This window comes from Pagrus pagrus, assembly GCF_965226575.1.
Source record: "Pagrus pagrus genome assembly, chromosome: 9".
Classification (NCBI taxonomy): Eukaryota; Metazoa; Chordata; class Actinopteri; order Spariformes; family Sparidae; genus Pagrus; species Pagrus pagrus.
The window spans coordinates 26,184,352-26,201,903 of record NC_140193.1 but is presented as its reverse complement, the minus strand read 5'-3'; the positions used below and the strand labels follow the sequence as shown (position 1 = coordinate 26,201,903).

General features: G+C 40.7%; 1 protein-coding gene across 1 annotated transcript; it reads right to left on the bottom strand.

Moving 5' to 3' along the window:
* Positions 1 to 3,055: 3,055 nt before the first annotated feature.
* LOC311262822 (interleukin-1 receptor type 1) lies at positions 3,056 to 16,463 on the bottom strand. Its single transcript, XM_084362558.1, has 12 exons — positions 15,977 to 16,463; positions 15,781 to 15,858; positions 14,161 to 14,413; positions 12,850 to 13,042; positions 12,130 to 12,301; positions 11,808 to 11,870; positions 11,561 to 11,696; positions 10,855 to 11,009; positions 8,465 to 8,608; positions 6,689 to 6,856; positions 5,881 to 6,149; positions 3,056 to 4,438 (listed from the first exon to the last, which is right to left on the bottom strand). The coding sequence occupies exons 2-12, from the start codon at positions 15,854 to 15,856 to the stop codon at positions 4,172 to 4,174; spliced, it is 1,896 nt and encodes a 631-aa protein (XP_084218684.1). The 5' UTR covers positions 15,857 to 15,858; positions 15,977 to 16,463; the 3' UTR covers positions 3,056 to 4,171.
* Between the last annotated feature and the right edge of the window lie 1,089 nt (positions 16,464 to 17,552).

Below are 17,552 nucleotides of genomic sequence, written 5' to 3'. Positions count from 1 at the left end.
CACTCAGATATTCATGTTGTATCCTGGAGAATATTTCAATTTTACTGTAGTATTTCAATTCTAATTCGTACTTGTGCTTTTTAATAAATCACTGTCATGTAAGAATTGGATTGAACACCAATCACTTTATGTACATATGCACACAATGTGAGGGATTTTACTGTGCCAATCAATTGCAAATTAAATACTGAACTAGAATGGCAATCTAAATCTAAATCTAAATATCTAAATCAAACTGTACTCAGATACCAGCCAACTAAATACACCTCATTTTTTTCATCAGGATCCATGAAGTATTCCTGAGAAACAAATGTCAAAAAACACCCTATCGTGTAATGTTGAAGAATTTGAGAAAACTTCCTGGATGCGTCCCTTTATCTGGATCCACACAAAAAGTTTATGTGGTCTATTCTGGGCCGAGACACATCCTCCATCCAAGTTTCATGGAAATATGTTCTGTGGTTTTGTGAAATCCTGCTGACAAACCAACAAACCAACCAACCAACTAACGGACATGGTGAAAACATAACCTGGTTGGCGGCGGTAAAAAGAGTATCATTTTTAAATAGTTGGGAAATAATATATACCTTACAGGTTATTAATTAAATGATCTTGTGTTATTAGTATTTTCTTTTCCATAATAACCACTGGACTGGCTAATGTAAATTGTCAGAGCACTTGTTAACTTGTTAGCCACATTCATTTACAAAACTTACATAAAAAAAATGTGTGGATTTTATGAACACGTGCATTTCATTTAAAAGCTGTCAATCAAAAATTCAGTATTAACAACCAAACAGCACAATAGGGAGCTCGAGGAATATTACAACACTGAAAGACATACAAAATACCATAAAAACAGTCAATATGAAACCAGCAACACTGATCATGTAGAGAAAAAAATACAATACTTACTTAAATAACAGTGTAAATATCCTGTAGAATAATCAGAAACCCCTAAATAAACTCACCACGCACCTCCACTCGCAGTACACAGTATATAGAGGCTTCAGTAGTACATTTAAACTTACCCTGCTGAGTGGTGAGACTTAAAGACAGCAGCTTGTTGCTTGTACCAGTCTTCTGAGGTGCTGTGGGTTTCCCCACCTCCTGTCTTTGCAGTAATTTATGCTGTTCCCCTAACACCTGCATGAAATTTCCACCCAACAGAACAGAAGTACATTTTGCTTCACAGTGTAGGTGCACTGACTCATCCCCTCCCCAATAGAGCTTCGGCTCAGAAATAGGCCACCAGACCACATTCGCTCCAGATATGGAAGGGACAGCTGTTTATTGCCCTAATGCAATAAAGACTTATAGAGTGTGTCAATTTTCCTCTGCAAACAGACAGAAAAAATGATCACATATTGTATTGTATTGTTTAAATTGTTCAGCAGGATGTGAAGTATGTGACATCTTTTTGGTCATGAGCTAAACACATGTTTAATCACTGGATCCTAAAACTGGCTTTATGAGAGGGTCAGAGTAGTGACAATGAATATAAATACATGGTTCAGGATAATCCAATTACACCTGTTGTATACACTCTTCCCAAAATTCACGAGGACTTGCTACCTCCTCCAGGACGACCGATTGTGTCTGTTAATGGATCTCTCACAGAGACACTACAGACTTTTTGAGGAAGTTGAAACACTGTCATGTGAACTCTAATGACCTTCTATGTACTATGGATGTATCCTGCTTGTACCCCAGTACACCTCACAAAAATGGTCTTGAAGCTATGAACTTTTTCTTGACTCAAATAGTTATCTTTAACCAATGAGGTGTTGACAAGAAATGATTTTATGGTCCAAGATCAATACTATCTTCGACTTCGAGGCTCTACCTTAGGATCACCAGTAGCTCCAAATTACACTTATTTATTTAAGGAGAAATGAGTTAAACTTTATTTATGATAACAATCCCTACTCTAAGTTTATCAAAAGCTATTGGAGGTACATGGACGACTTATTTTTCATTTGGAGGGGAAAAACTAGAGATTTAAATGAGTTCCATACTTTCATTAATTCAAGGATGGAGTCTATAAAATTCACATTGTGTTATGATCCTAATCGTATTTCACTTTTGGATGTTTTGGTGAAAAACCAGGGTACTTGTCTTCAGACTGAACTGTATACTGTAAAGGGCAGTAATACTTTCCTTCAGTTTAGTAGTTAACATCCACCGGCACTATAGAGAAGTCCTCCATATAGTCAGCAATTAAGAATGAGACGTATTTGCAATTCTGATGAATCGTTTGAGTGGCAGGCTAAAAATCTTTGTGAACATTTTAAAATGAGAGGTTATGGGAAACATTTGTTGGAAAACCATCTGAATAGAGTGTGTAAAGTTCAACAGTCCGATTTACTCAACTCTAGGTCAAGAGGCACATCTTCTCAGGGTCCCACATTTGTATCTACCTACAGTCCTATATCCAAGTCAGTGAAACAAGTAGTGAGTCGACACTGGCACATCATGAAAAGTGATTCTCACATTGCTAGCTCATTTCAAACTCTGCCTAGATATTTGTATAAACGATCTTCAAACTTGAAGGACTACTTAGTGAAGTCAGATTTGCCTAAGAGGCCTGCTCATCATGTATTGTCTCAGATCCCCAGTGGTAATTTCCCTTGCTATAACTGTGTCTTCTGCTATTCTATGATCAAGGGGAATCATTTTAACCATCCAGGGTCAGGTGTTGACATTAAGGTCAGGGGGAGCATCACACGTAACACTAAATATGTGGTTTAAATGTCCATGTAATATGTATTAAGTAGGTAAAACATAATGTAATGTAATATGCTTGTTTTCTTTTGATATAAATATGTACTATTTTGTTGTGAGATTTGTTTATACAGTATGTCCCCTGCGTGTTCCTTCGGTTCTCCTTGAATAGGATTCAGCTCCCCCTATTGGGATATATCTGTTGTGCAGGTTTGGGTAACCTATAACTAGCAAACCTGTGTAGTATGACTGTACATTTGCCAGAAACACACACTGAAGAAGGGTGTCTTACCTGAAACGTCTGCGTGGCAAGAATAACAGGATAAACAGTTTAATGGAAGTGCTGTCCTTTTATTTTTAATCACTGGAACCACAATTTCGTTTGCAGAGGTCCCATTTATTGACAGAAGAGTCAAGCTTTTATACAAAATACTAAATGAAACCATACTGTTACTGTCGGCTGATGGTGTCACCTGCAACCCTGCTTGTCAAGTCGCCGGTTGCTGTTTTTAGAAAGTAATGCATGTAACCAATGTAATTTAGCGCCCACTGCTTTATTGACAACATCAACCCCCCTCTCTCCACCGCACTGTCTCTTTCCATCCCACACACTCGCTCAGTTTTTTTTCACCATTTCATCATTACTACAAATGCCACTGCAGTGTACGTGGTAGTTGCAAGTTTCAACTCGCCCTTTTTGCGAATCATTGGTCTGAAGAGGGCTTAAGAGAAACACAAAACACAAAAAATTGTGCAACAATGAAACAAAAACAACGATGAAAATATTCAGCACACAGTTTGATGTTTTTCCATCATTTTAACTCCTCACGTCCTGCTGCAGAAGAGGTCCCATATAAATAACATTAAATAAGAACACATCCCCTGGCTGCTGCTCTTTAATAACTTTAAACCAAATTGGCATTACTAACAGCTTGTTACTTGACTTCTTATGCTACTGTAGGTTTATTTTCTTTTTTACATACTTACACTTTCCACATATACATATGTACATTTTACACATTTTCATTTGGTTTCCTCAGTCCATCTTTGTCCACTCTGTTCTTCAGTCTCCACCTGCCAGGGAATGTCAACAGTTCATGTACCGATGCAGGGAATCTCAGGACCGGAGTTTTTTAGCAAAGTATCTTCTGCGCTCTCTTATTCAGCTACTCCCTCAGCACATGTTGTACATGGTACAGTAATGACAGAAATGTGCTACTTGAGAAGGTGCACATTTTGGACGCTGAAGTCAAAATCTACCTGATATTGGTAGTAAAATGTGTTATCGTGCACCTGTGGTGTAACCTTGACTTCTGAATTGTCTCTTTGTAAGGACATTTACTACCGTACACATTTGGATTTCATTATTGGAAACCAGCAAGTCTCTGGTCCAACAGTGACACACATGTCAACCCCATCATAAGTTGAGCATGGCAGTTTTCTCAGGTTACTTCGCTCTCTTGCCCCTCACCGGCATATGATACCTCATCTCCTTCCAAAACCTGAAGGAGGGGGAGAGGGGCGGTGACAACGGCATGTCCTGTCCACCTTTCTCCTCGTCACCCCCCCTCCTCATATATGTCCTCCATCTCTGCTTCGGCTTCATGTTCTTCCACCAACACACGGCGCCCTGCTTCTTCCTCAGGTGACGCACTGACTCAGGGAAGAGAGCCAGCTGAGCCGGGGTGATCTCTTCCAACTCAACCAGAACCACCTGTAAAGCAGCGTACAAATTAGAATCAGGGTGCCTTTTTGAGCATGAAACAATGAAAGAGAACTGATGTGCAACCAAAGAAATGACTGAATCACTCTGGATCGCTCTTTTCGAGCAAGAATTACTTGTACTAGATACAAGTCGTGTGTTGTAAACGTTGTAGAGCTGCGACTATTTTGATAATCGTGACTATTTTCTGGTTTCTTTATTATCACAGTAAACTGAATATCACTGAGTTGTGAACAAATCAAAACATTTGACATCTTGGGCTTTGGTAGACACTGATCAACATGTTTCACCATTTTCTGATATTTTAAAGACTAAGATCAACTTATTGATTAATCAACAATGCAAATAACAGTTAGCTGCAGCCCTTGAATGGTCTGATGAAATTAACTGTGCTTTTCACACATGAACCCTTAAAACTGCATTACATTTTTTTTTATACATATAGATATATATTTTCTTTACTTTAGGGGAGACGAACCCCACTCATAAACTAACAGACACACAGCCATGACATCCCCATCTAAGCTTGTTTTTGGTTAACCTGTCCAGGCACAATCTATGAATATTTCATTGGAACAATATCAACAAGTGAAAATTGAGTTTGTGAATGTGAAAAATTATTTGGGCATATCATGAGTCCCTGAGACACTGAGGTCGACAAAATACACAGATTCATTGGTGCAGATCTGTTGTCTCTGCTCCTTTCTAATTGACAGAGATCAATTACAGATCGGCGAGCAGCTCCTCAGTTTTAGCCGCCAGTGACTTTCACTTTCGTTGGTTAACACGACAAAGGGATGGTGTTGGCAGGTCAAATCAGCTGCAACTAACTAACCTTAATTCCAAGAGTAAGTTGACACCAGGCCAGAGTTAAGCTTCTCTGTTGTCAGGTTAAAGCTCTGCTCTGTGCTCAGTCAAACATCATCCGTGAGAAAGAAGCCTCTGTCACAACTGTGAGTGGACTAAGTGGTTTTATAGCACCCACAACTCAACACTCTGGTAAAAACAAGTCAGATCAGACTCAGCGGAGGCAGATACAGTACCCAGCATCTAACACCTCAGATTGCGGCTAACAAAAAAAAAAAGCAGACACAGAGCAAAATAAGCTTGAATTGATCACAGTCCTGTGAACCTGATGAATGTAAGTTCACATTTACTCTCCTTTTGTGGCTTTTAATGCAATCTGTCTGTCTGCTGTTTGGTGCTGAGTGGGTAGTGTACTGTCTCGTGCTGTCAATATTGTATCATACTGAATATTTAAAATGCCATCAATGCTCGTGTTTGGCAGTATCGACACTCCAGTAGCTCACACTCACTCGCTCTCCTCTCCAACAGCAAGTTGACACATGCACCACTGTGGTGCTGACATAGTCCCACCTCCTCCAGAAGTAAATGGACTTAGATGCTGCTGTACTTATGTTCTGTTTCCTCACCTTGAGAGATCCCTCCAGCAGCGCTCTGTGCATTGCTGCCACACACTCCAACTGCTGCCTTGTGTCTTCATAGAGGTCTTCGCTATCATCAAAACTCATGTTGCTAACGCTGTCAGTCTTATCACTGGTATTACTGCTCTTGGAGATGATGTTGTTGTTGTTGCTACTCATGCTGCTCGTGTGTCTTTTGCTTGTGAAAGTGGAGGCGGTGTAGAGCAGAAGGAGACGGCGACTGGCTTGTATGTTCTCCTCCACAGAATCCACGATGGCTGCAGGGAGGAAACGCAGGTTGAACAGATTCATTGTTGGGCCAGTGGTCCAATCAGACTTACTTGCTACTATTTGTTAAACTAAACTAAACCAAAACTGGTCATTGCCACAAGTATACGCTGCTTTGTTTTGAGAGGTCACATGACAAAAAGGTTAAGAACCACTGATTTAGGCCAGTTTTCTGATTAAAATGTAAGTGGCCAGTGTTCCCCTGATTATTGTTTTACTCATAGATTGTAAACAAAATAAAAACCGTTGTTCAGTAGCTTGGATAGCAGCCTGCACAGTGTCTGTAACTCAAAATATGGCCCTGACATTCAGTCAACACCAACATTGAGTACTGTTGTAAAAAAACAATTACTGGGTTATGACTGATAATATAACACCAGTAGTGACAACCGAAGAAAAGGTCCTCTGCACATCCTTTTTATAAGAACTTTGAGGCTTTTTTCAAATAATGAGAGTTACGGATGGTATTTTGACTTCAGTGACATTTGTCACCCCCACAATGCCTGCTCTGCTACAGTATGTGACTTACCCTGGCCGGGCAGGCAGTCGCGGCTTGCTATGAAGAGTTTGTAGCCACAGGCCTTTTCCAACACTTGAGGCAGCGTGTGGATGGCAAAGGTCTCCACTTCCTTACTGTATCCGACGGCACAGGGCGGTGGGTATGCCACGTAGGCATCATACAGCTTCCCATCCAAATCTGACAGGGAAATAAGAAAAACTTTCATTAAGGGTATTTTCAGCAGTGCTTCTTTTGCTCTGGTGAGGGTGTATCTGGGTGTATCAAGAAAATAACAGAACTGCTTAGAGGATTTGTGTGTTTTGAAGTCTGATAAGCCAAGTGTAAGTTAAGCCTGCAGAACAGATTCAAGTTTTTCATGTAGGGCTGGGCGAAAAACTAAATACGATTTTTTTTTTCAAGTTTGGGGCTGATCAATCCCGCCAACAAGCTTAAAACTTAACTGGATTATCATGTTTCTTTGGACTTCATGTGCAGGATAGTTGAGCAGGAAGATTTTTTTCGTAATTTTGCACAAAAATCCTCCCAGACAGCTTCCACATCCACGTAAATGAATCTGCTGTGTCAGCCTAATATCCACAGACTTCCAACTAGTTACCATAAGCTAGCCAGCAGGCGGTTTCACTTCTCTTAACCACATACTGCTGAGTCAACAACACAAACCAAGAGTGCAGATTAGTGTGCAGTCTTTTTCTGGTCTGTTAAGATCACTATGAGATGAGCCAGAGCCCACGAGCCCCCTCCATACGGGCAGAGACCAAATCTCCACAAGTTGAGACTTTTCTGTCACTAAAGGCATTTTCTTTTAAAATGCTTTAGAACTGCACAGATTTTTGGTCACACAGTTGATTTTTGTCTCTGTCTCAGTGCTCTTCGTTATGTTTTCCCTCCATTTCAAGCAGCATGAGCAACACTGAGACTCCCTTTTGTTTGGATTTTCTACCTACACTTTTCTTGACTTGATTGATTCAGCCGTCCGGTTTTTATATTTGTCGTGCTAAATACATCCACCATTTTTTATTTATTAACCTCATAACCTTAAAGGCGCAATGTGTCAAAGACATCTATGTATTGGCCTGCGCGTCCTGTCAAGTAATACTACTTTGTACTTAAAGCAGCAGTTGTTCGATAGTATAGCTCAGGCCTCCAACACGTAGCTGTGTTGGCCTATTAAAAATACACAGACTAAACTCATAAAATTAGCCTATTCTTGCACCTTTTTTCCTTATTAAAGAAAAATACAACTGTAAATTTTGACATTGGTCAGGTGAAACCGTTAATTCAGTGAGTTGGTTGTGCTGGCTCTTCTGTTTTTCCGAGCAGAGTACTCTTGTGTAGATACAGAAACTATACTGTGTCTGTGACCACCACGGCATGGTTACAATTAGTATGAACGTGGCCAATTATTACATATTGCTCCTTCAAAGTGTGATTTTGAAGACCACTGGGCTTCAGGCAGATCTTAACATGCAGCCCTGAGTGGCAGAAGGTTCTTCTGTTGCAAATCAGCAGATGACATTTAATCAGAAATACTGCAGGAAGCCCTGTGGTTAGTTTGTTCCCCTGTTTGCGCTCACTGTTGACACATGCGGTCAGGTATGAGGCACAGCCTAAGATTCTCCGAGTCGTTATATCTATGTGGGCACTGTGTGTCTGTTGCAAAGTCATATATAACTATTGTTTTTTCCATCTTGAAGCGTTGTGGGTTTAGTGTAACTATTTTTTGTGGGCTGACACATGACATTGTACACTGTAGTATATTACAGCACACCTGCTGTGAGGCATTACCTTTATTTGTGTAGAGGACTGGAAACGCTGTCCTGAGCCACAGCACAATGTCCACCTTAAAGAGGTAGTAGATGGCGACACCGATGATAAAGAGAGCCGTCACGCCACCAAGCACAGATCCGATGGGAAGAATGATGTTGGGATCTGTAGAGATGAACACCACACATACCAGACATACAATTTTAGGCTGTGTCCATGTGTCAAAAAATGAAATCAGGCTTTTTGTGTTGTTGCTTTAGTGCCCTTTTCTGGCAGAGCTGTCTGACTACCCGAACGGCATGAAGATAACATCCTGACATGGCTCTTAAAACGTTTGAAATTGTTTTTATGGCTCCTTTTATGGCACTTCACTTCAGTGGTTTCCTTTGTAATGCTTGTGTATAGGCCAGTGGGTGCCAAAAGATCTCCACTGTACAGGTCTTTATTTAGTGGGCAGGAAAAGTGTCTACCTACTCCCTCTACCGGCCATCTGTCTAACAAGAAAGATTATCATGTGTTTTTTGCTCTAAATCATGTCACATAATCACAGCCAGTAAACAGCTCTTTTTCGGGAGGAAATGTGACAAAGAGTCAGTAGGACAGACAGGATGATGAACGCTTTTCCCCGTATGGATGCGGTATTTTTTTCCTCATATAATTTGCCAAGACACCACCAGCTACCACATTACTGTTGTTTGGTCCTGTGACGTTGCTTTGTGGGTTGAAGTGTGGGACATTTGTCTTTTATTTGATGAGTGAAGGATCTGTTTAGCTGTCAGTGTCAGACCGACACACCCCTGTCCTGCCGGCTTATCCTTACACACAGTCGTCCTCTCGCCTCTGCTGCGGCTCTGATACTTCCTCCGCTGGCGGATCAGAGGCAGAACGAAAACTGTCCCCTCATTCCACCTCTGTAACTTTCATACGGACAATGAGCCAGAATAACGGCCCACTAATCCCGACTTGAAAAGGCAGTGTGAAAGGGGCTAATGTTTAAAGGTTTGCCAGTATTTGATAGCTTTGATAAGTCTGCTGTTAGGGTTATTAGCATTAGCCTCATTAGCTGAATTACTGTCTTTCTGTAAAGGTTTTGTAGATTGGTCCAGTGGTAATGATACATTTTAGTGAAAGGGTGATTCCTCTTTTAAGTAAATCTCTTTTAATAAAATCTCAGTTTAAAGAGTACGTGTGTATAAGCATTGGCAAACGTGAACACAGAGTATCGTATGTGTTATGATATTGTGGAGTATTTGAGTTATGCTGTGTTTTCTGTATTTCCAAAGACACTAAAGGACAAGGAAAGTGAAGTAATGGAAAACAGACAAAAGCACAGTGTTGTTGACAATGATTTAATTTTAAAATAACACTATCCGGGAGGATTCTGTGAAGAGCAGTCACGTTTCCCTGCCTCATCCTTTTTGTCATGTTTCAGGAAAAATTATGTTGCCTCAGTACCTGTAACATATATTAGAACATAACAATGAGACAAAGTAAGAGTAAGTAAAAAGCAACTAAGCAACAAGCCGCAGAGTAAAAAAGCTGTTTCATTTCATGTCCAGAACGCGTGAATTGTCGCTTGATTTGTGTTTTCAGGCGTGTTATTTAAAAAGCTCATCAGGACAGAGATTGTTTTTTGTTTTAAAACTTTTTTTAAATTGAAACGTATTAGTGTGGATGTAGCCCTACTCAACAACAACCCAAAAATGGCATCACCAATTAGATAGCAAGCTTTATGCAAGGATATGTGACCGATTGGTATTGTGTCAGGAGAGGAGTTTCAGAATCTCATGATGAAACTGAAGCCACGATATAATACTTGTCTACTATGTCTACACTTAAGGATAAGACACTCTAACCACAGACAGATGGACATAGCTGGCCATTTTTGTAAAAAGTGACAGCCCTATCACTAGAGCTGTAAAGTCAGTCACAATAAAATTGATCATTTTAGAAAAAAATGCAAAAAATTACTTGTTCCACCTTCTCAGATGTGAATATGTGCTAGTTTTCTTAATTTTCTATTATAGTAAAGTGTTGCATTTTTTTGGAGTCTTAGTTAAACAATGTGAGGTGTCAACTTGGTCTCTGAAAAGTAGAGTTGGAGATTCTCCAATATGGCTGCCCGACATGTGCCCTGATGCTAAATTACAAACGCTACTATGGTGAAAGCAAGACATGCGCTACTCTGCCTCTGAGTGGCAAGTACTCATTGCCTTAATTGGCTGGGTTGGTTAGGTATAGGCATGAGGAGTGATGATTGGTCAGGATAAGAATAGCCAGGTAAGGTAATCAGAGGCGGAGTAGGGCAGGTCGTGCTTTCACCATGGTAGGATTTATAAATTAGCTGTGCAGCGTACATAATGTTTTTTAACAGAAAAATGTGATTTGTCAGGTATTCTCTGTGTTTTTACCTGCTGGAAGCAAAGTAAAATATTGCTGAGGAAAGCCCCTAGGACTGTACACTCGACAAGTGTAGTTTGTGTGGAAATCCTCCTCCTGCAGCTCCGAAATAGTCAGCATAGTCTCTATCCACACACCTTTACGAGGGACAACCTGGGGCGGCAAACTGGGGAGGACAGACAGATGAGGAAAAAGAAAGGTAATGCAACCAAATGTGATGTGACTGTGCTCGGCTCTAGCACAAGCCTCCAGTTGGTCATACTGTACTTTATATTGTACAAATATTCTACCTTATACTGTTCATGTTGTACTAGTCTCATTCTTCAATCAAATAACTGCATGGAAACTGAAAAGTGCTGCTTAAAATAAGGGAGCTCTCAGAGAATTATTATCAATCTGCAGAGCTTTTTAATACGCTCATTGTAAGAATAAAAAAATGGGACATGGAGACAATGAGAACCGAGGATATATTAAAATATTACAGCAGAAATGCTAAGTACTTTATCTAAGTCAATCTCTGGTGATGAAAATCTTTGTGCAGACAAAACTTACAATGAATTCTGCAATGATCATAATAACTTATACTTCTGTATATTTTTTTTAAGAAACCATCATTTATGTCTTTGAATTTTTCTCATACAAACTTCACCATTTCTTACTCATTGTACCCCAAAAGCAGCAGATCAAGACAAATAAAGGAAAGATGAGGGTGCTGACCGTTTTTCTGACGTGTAGACTCGTTCTGAGGGTCGGGTTTCGAAAATGAATCTGTCTTTGACAATCCAAATGACATCAGCGACGGGCGCCCCGACACATGGCACGAACACGAGGCACCGCTTGGTGAAATTGGACCCTAAGAACATTCATAAACAATAACAGATTTAGATATGTAATAAATGTACGAGGGCCTCAGACAGTCCAAAACACCATCATTCTCAGAACATGTTGCAGACGGGGGACTCACCCATCTCTGCCTTGATTATCTCATTGGCTGGTTCATGCACTTGTGGAGCCAGATAGTAATCCTCTGAAAAGACAGACAGCATGAAATACAATGACAGAGGTTGAGGCTCACTTTGCAGCTCCTCACTCAAATTTTACTCAGTTTCTCAGCATGGGAATGATTTCCACCTCTCGTGAGCCTCCTGCAACCTGACTTTTTTGTTGCTCACTAGTGGTGTGACGTTTAGAAAAGTGATGTTTATTTCACTGTAGGTATCACAGTGTTACGTTGCAGACAAAAAGCTAGATATCTTGCACATTAAAGTACTTATATCCATTCTAACCTCTGACCCATGCATCAATGGTCTCCGACACGGATCCTGCGATGTCCCCTAGAGTAAAGGTCAAAGTACAAGTGTAGAAGCCGTTATTTTTAGATTCCACCCCGTCAATCTTCAGTTTGGCATTATCCATGTAGGTATACTGGTCTGTCCCATCCACTATGGGGTCACAACCCTGGATGAGGAAAGGAAACATAAGAGTCAGACTTCTTATAATGACATTATGTAAACAAGCCACACAGTGAAAGTTGAGCAGAGTTAGATCCTGTTGGTTTAATTTATTTATCCATTTATTTTTTGACAACTCTCACGATACGTTATAGTAAAAATCCCCTGGCTGATATAAATACATTTTACTCCTCTATAATCAACAGAAGAACTAAGTAGTGAGCATGAAAAGTGATAGCCACCATGCAGAGTAGACAAAGACAGACTTCAAAATTATCTTTACAACAAAAATAGAACTAAAGTATTGCAGGTAAATTGAAATAATATTTTTATTAAGGTAAATGAATCGAAAAAGTAATTGGATTACTTTTTCATTGTATAACAGTGGTTTATAATGAAGAATTTATCTTAATTCAAGAACCTATAAAATGGCCTTCTCTGATCCAGTATACGGTTTACTGGATAGTGTTTTGGTGCAAACCCAGTTCAAGCCAAAGTGAGATCTGGTCCAGCAAAAACTAACTGGAGGAAACTCAAGACTTTCCCTTTACTCACTCTGTACCACTTGATGGAGGAAGTGATGTTGTAGCTGTCCAGTTTACTGATGTAGTCCTTCAGGGGGCAGGACAGGATGTCGTCGACTCCATTCATCAGTGTTTGACCAGCTTTCCTTGGCCTTGCACATTTTCCAGCAACTGGCTCTTCAACCACCAGCTGAGTGTCCTGCCTGTAGCACCCAGTGGGAGTTCTGTTGAAAATAAAGGAGCAAATTACTTTTTGTTTCTTAACAGTTTATTTGTTCAGCTTCAGGCAGTTGATTTGGGTGCTTCTCAGGTTAACAGCAACAAATTCCTGTCAAACCTTTACTCAACAATGTAATGCTTAGGTGTAATTTGTAAAATATGACCAGAACTTGAAGGCAGCTCCAGACATAGGGGGCAGCACATCACCAGAGAAACCGATAACTGCTGCTCACTATACTCTCCGCTGTAGCTATGTTTGGCTGTAGCTAGCTGCTGTTAGCCACAGCTGGCCAAAGAGCTCGGCTGACTCCCAGTGAACACAGCTGGAAACCAGTCTGGGACTGAACACAGCCGCTGAGACCAACCAGATGCCAGTTTGAAGAGCGGGAATACAGTATGGAGGTGATTTACTGCGGCTTGGACAAGACTATGACCCCGGGGACAAGAAGACACGGCAGCCAGGGACAGGAGAGGCATGAAGCAGTAGAGGACTGAGAGTGAGTTGGGCGTCAGCAGCCGGCGAAAAACAACATGAAGAGGTGGATTCTTTTCAAAGTTTATTCTGTGTTTTTTGGATCTACTTTGACAAAACCAGAGGTGATTACGGAAAAGAGACTGTTTTGGTGAGTTTTATTTAGTTTGAATGAAGTGTATTTCACTATTGGTTAACAAGGACATTTATTTTGTGTTAGTGTACAGTTGTATTTGTCTTTTCCTTGCGAGGAAAAGGGTGTAAAATATTTCCTTTCTTGAGTTTATTTTGTTTACTTATAAGACTAAGTAGCAAACTTACCACTCCAGTACATCTCTGAACTGAAACTACGGGAACTATCAGACTATCAGAGGTACAAAGTGGTATTAGGAGACAGGACGGGCCGGGGCTAGCTGGTTAGCATGCTAACTTCAGTAGACATCTCTGCAACACAGTACATAGATGTCTTTGACAGAACGTCAACACTGTGGTTTTTTCACTCTGTTGATATTATTAGTTTATTTTCTCTTGCTCCTTTCAAACAGCAGAAAAATATTTCTTTCAGCAGCATACTGATATTTCCACGCACAATCACGTCAGGACAAATTTTCTATTGATTTTCTCAACTTTTAACAACTGGTGTTACTTTACCTCAGTATGGTTACATATTCCCCTCCATCGTCCAGCAGTATGTTAAGAAACCACAGAGTCTCCCCGCGCACCAGGATTCGACCGGTCTGATCGCGCATTTCTTTGCCGGTCTTTGCGTTGTACCAGGTGATGTTATAAGGGACACCTGTGATGTTGAAGACCTTTGGACACACCAGGGTGCTATTGAGCATAGCCACATCCCCAGGAACAGAGTAAACCCTCCCAAACTGGATCTTATAGTCGGTACAGTTCTCTGAAACACACAAACATCAGCAGAGAATTGATTTGTCATGTGATCCGCCATTCAACCCTGACAGAGCTCTGAGCAAACTTGTGAATGTCAAATCTGGGATTGAAAAAACCTGAATAAATGAGTAGAGAAACATAACAGTGGCTCTGATATGCCTTTGTCGTCAAAGGATCGCTGCAAATCATTACAAGGCTGTTGTGAGTGATCAACTCTGTCCTGTGATTGAACAGCTCTATTCTGATGGGAGTGCTATCCTCCAGGGTTAACAGTGCCCCTATCCATAGGGCACTGAATGGTTTGATGAGTAGTAAAATGATAAATCATATTCTACAGCCTTCACAGTCACCAGATCTCCACTGCATTGCACTCCTATGGAAGATCTTGGACCGATGTGTTTGACAGTGCTCTCCATCACCACCCCTCTGGTAGCGTTTAAGAGACTTGTAGAATCAATGCCAAGGCACATTGAAGGTGTTCTGGTGGGACACGGTGGTCCAACACCTTACATAGACACAGTGTGTTGGCTTTTCCTTTAGTTTGTCACCTGTCTATATGTTTGCACTTTCATGGATTAGGGAAAAAAAATCAGTCATCAACATGCTGTAAATCTGAACTTGTCTTATACATCTATGTTTCTTTTAAATCTGTCTTTCTGTCTTATGTTAGGCACTTGTTGCAGTTGTTGAAGGTACTTTACAAATATGTTTGCCTTTCCCTCCCTCCTTGTTGGATGTTCTTTTCCAGTATTCGACCAGTAGTTCAGGGATTTAAAGCTGCCCAGAGGACATCATGCCAGACTTCCAGTATTTTTCCATGCTGCTCTGTGTCACTGAGACGGATTTTTCTTACTCTATGAAAGCTGAAGCTGAAATTATGAGTCAGTTTTACTTCCCATCATACACCTATGAGAGAACAGAGGCTGCAATTAGGACTTTAATTCCAGCTGAGCCACTCTAGCCTTCTATATACGCTCCAAACTATCAAGAGTTATTTGTTTCCTGACTGTCCAGGGTTAGAGCCAGCAACCTTCGTTTTGGTCAGAAGCCTCTTTCATTGACTGCTGGATATTTAACTTGATTAAACTCAACCAAAGGAGCTCCATGGTTCAATCTCAATAGCAGCCTGTCAGACTTCTGAAGAGCTCGCATCTAACAGAACAGTCATACAAGTTGCTGCCGTCCCACCAGCCGCCAAAAGAGGGCAATACAACGCTTCTGCATGGTCCGGAGGCAGATGTTTGAGTTAGATTTGGCAAAAACATATGAAATGTAATACTGCGAATATAATAATAAGCTTACATAATAATGCACTGTATGTGTATATGCATGTCTGTTTTAAAGAAATAGAGAAGACAGTGTGACTCAGCTCACCCTGAACAAATCCAGAACAAATCCCACACAGCGTGAAGACAAACAGAAGGCTTCCCAGTGCTGAGCGCAGGTCCATGGCTGAAAAACACACACAAACATCGGTTAGAAATTAATGTGTACAACAAGCCTGGGTGGAAGTGCTCCTGGAGAAAAAGTCACAAGACCATTAAATCATGACAAGCAGATTTCAACTTACTGGAAAACGTGTGTCCACTGACACTGAAAGGTCACCGGAGGTTTTAAAACACAATAATCAGCAAAAACAGTTTTCTTTCCCCTTTAACAAAATCTTAGTCCTGCCATATATTTCTGAAAGTGCATCCGCCTGTTCCTCTCTCTGCTTTTTCTTCCCCTCTCTCCCTCTACTCTCTCGTGGATGACAAATGCTCTGGTATCTCATCAGTTGTTTGTGTAGAAACCTCTGACAAAACCCTGCGTAACGCTTTGGAACTGGAAGCATGCCCGGCATTCCTGAACGCTGCTTAATACAAGTGAACTTTCCTACTCAGTCTTGCCTGTAAATCTGTGAATGAACATAGTAAACCCCTGGGGAAACTGGTGTCTCTCTCTCAAACTTATGACAAATAATGCAGTTACTGTGCTGGTTTATGTCCAGAGCTAATATCTGTGTCACCAGAACGATTTACAAATGCCAGTTTTTTAACAGATGGTTAGTACCACACTGTGATTACCTTTTCAATAGTTCTTTGGGTATTTTTCACTAATAATGGCTGGTATCGGTTCTCTTTTCCTTTATGATTGTGTTTCTCAAGGTGTTTATAGGTGCTAATAAGTTACTCTCTCTGTCCGTTATAATTTATTGGGTGGCTCCAGTGGGAGGAGCGTCAACTGTTGTCTGATCACTCCTCGTTACTCTCCATTTTGTTAATTGAAGTAGGTGTGAAAACTGTGAAAGGCAGCAACCCTCCTGAGGTTAAGGTTAGGTGACCACCTTTGCCTACCTGTTTTCCCCAGTAAGGGCTAGGTATCCTTTTTGGTATGTTACTTTTAGGACTCTTAAAAGTATTTTTCAGAACCAGAATGCTAAGAGATTTGATACCAACACATACTTTTGGTACCAAATGGAAAGACAGTAAATGTGTTCAAACTTGGCTGTCTCAGATTCTGTGCAAATCTTGAGAACGTAAGTAAATGACCATGTTAAGAAAAGACTGCCATATGAACTTTAACTGATCCAACAGTTTTTCAGGGAGATCTTCATTAGAATTGCACATCATCAACTGGTTGATAAACCACACCAGTAACAGCTGGTTTTTATCAGCTAGACCGAAACTGTGTGTCCAGTCATCTTTGTGGACTGTAATTAAAGTATATGACTAAATCGTAAAACCGATGCATGGGTGGGGACTGACCCAGCAAAACTGAACTTCTCCTTGTCCATGACCTCATGACTTCTCCTTGTCCATGAAGTCATGCACGTTTATGTCCAGTAGGTTTCCTGATCTGAAACTAGTGGAAAACCTACTTTGTCCCTGATGTGCATACATCCGTTTTAAAAGGGTAAGTGGTCAACACTGATCACCTGAATAGAAGAACACCAACACTTGCAGCAGCATGATGCTCCACTAATTAATGAGGGACTGCAGTCTAAAGAGTGACAGTACATGGTGACTTAATCCGCTTCACTCTTCAGGCTCCTCATCAGAAAAATAACCTTATAGGTCGACTGTGAAAGCAGCTTATTAAGACCCGTATTTACGTTTATGTTTAGGTGGCGACCTCCAGTGGCTGTAGTGATTATCAAGGCAGCA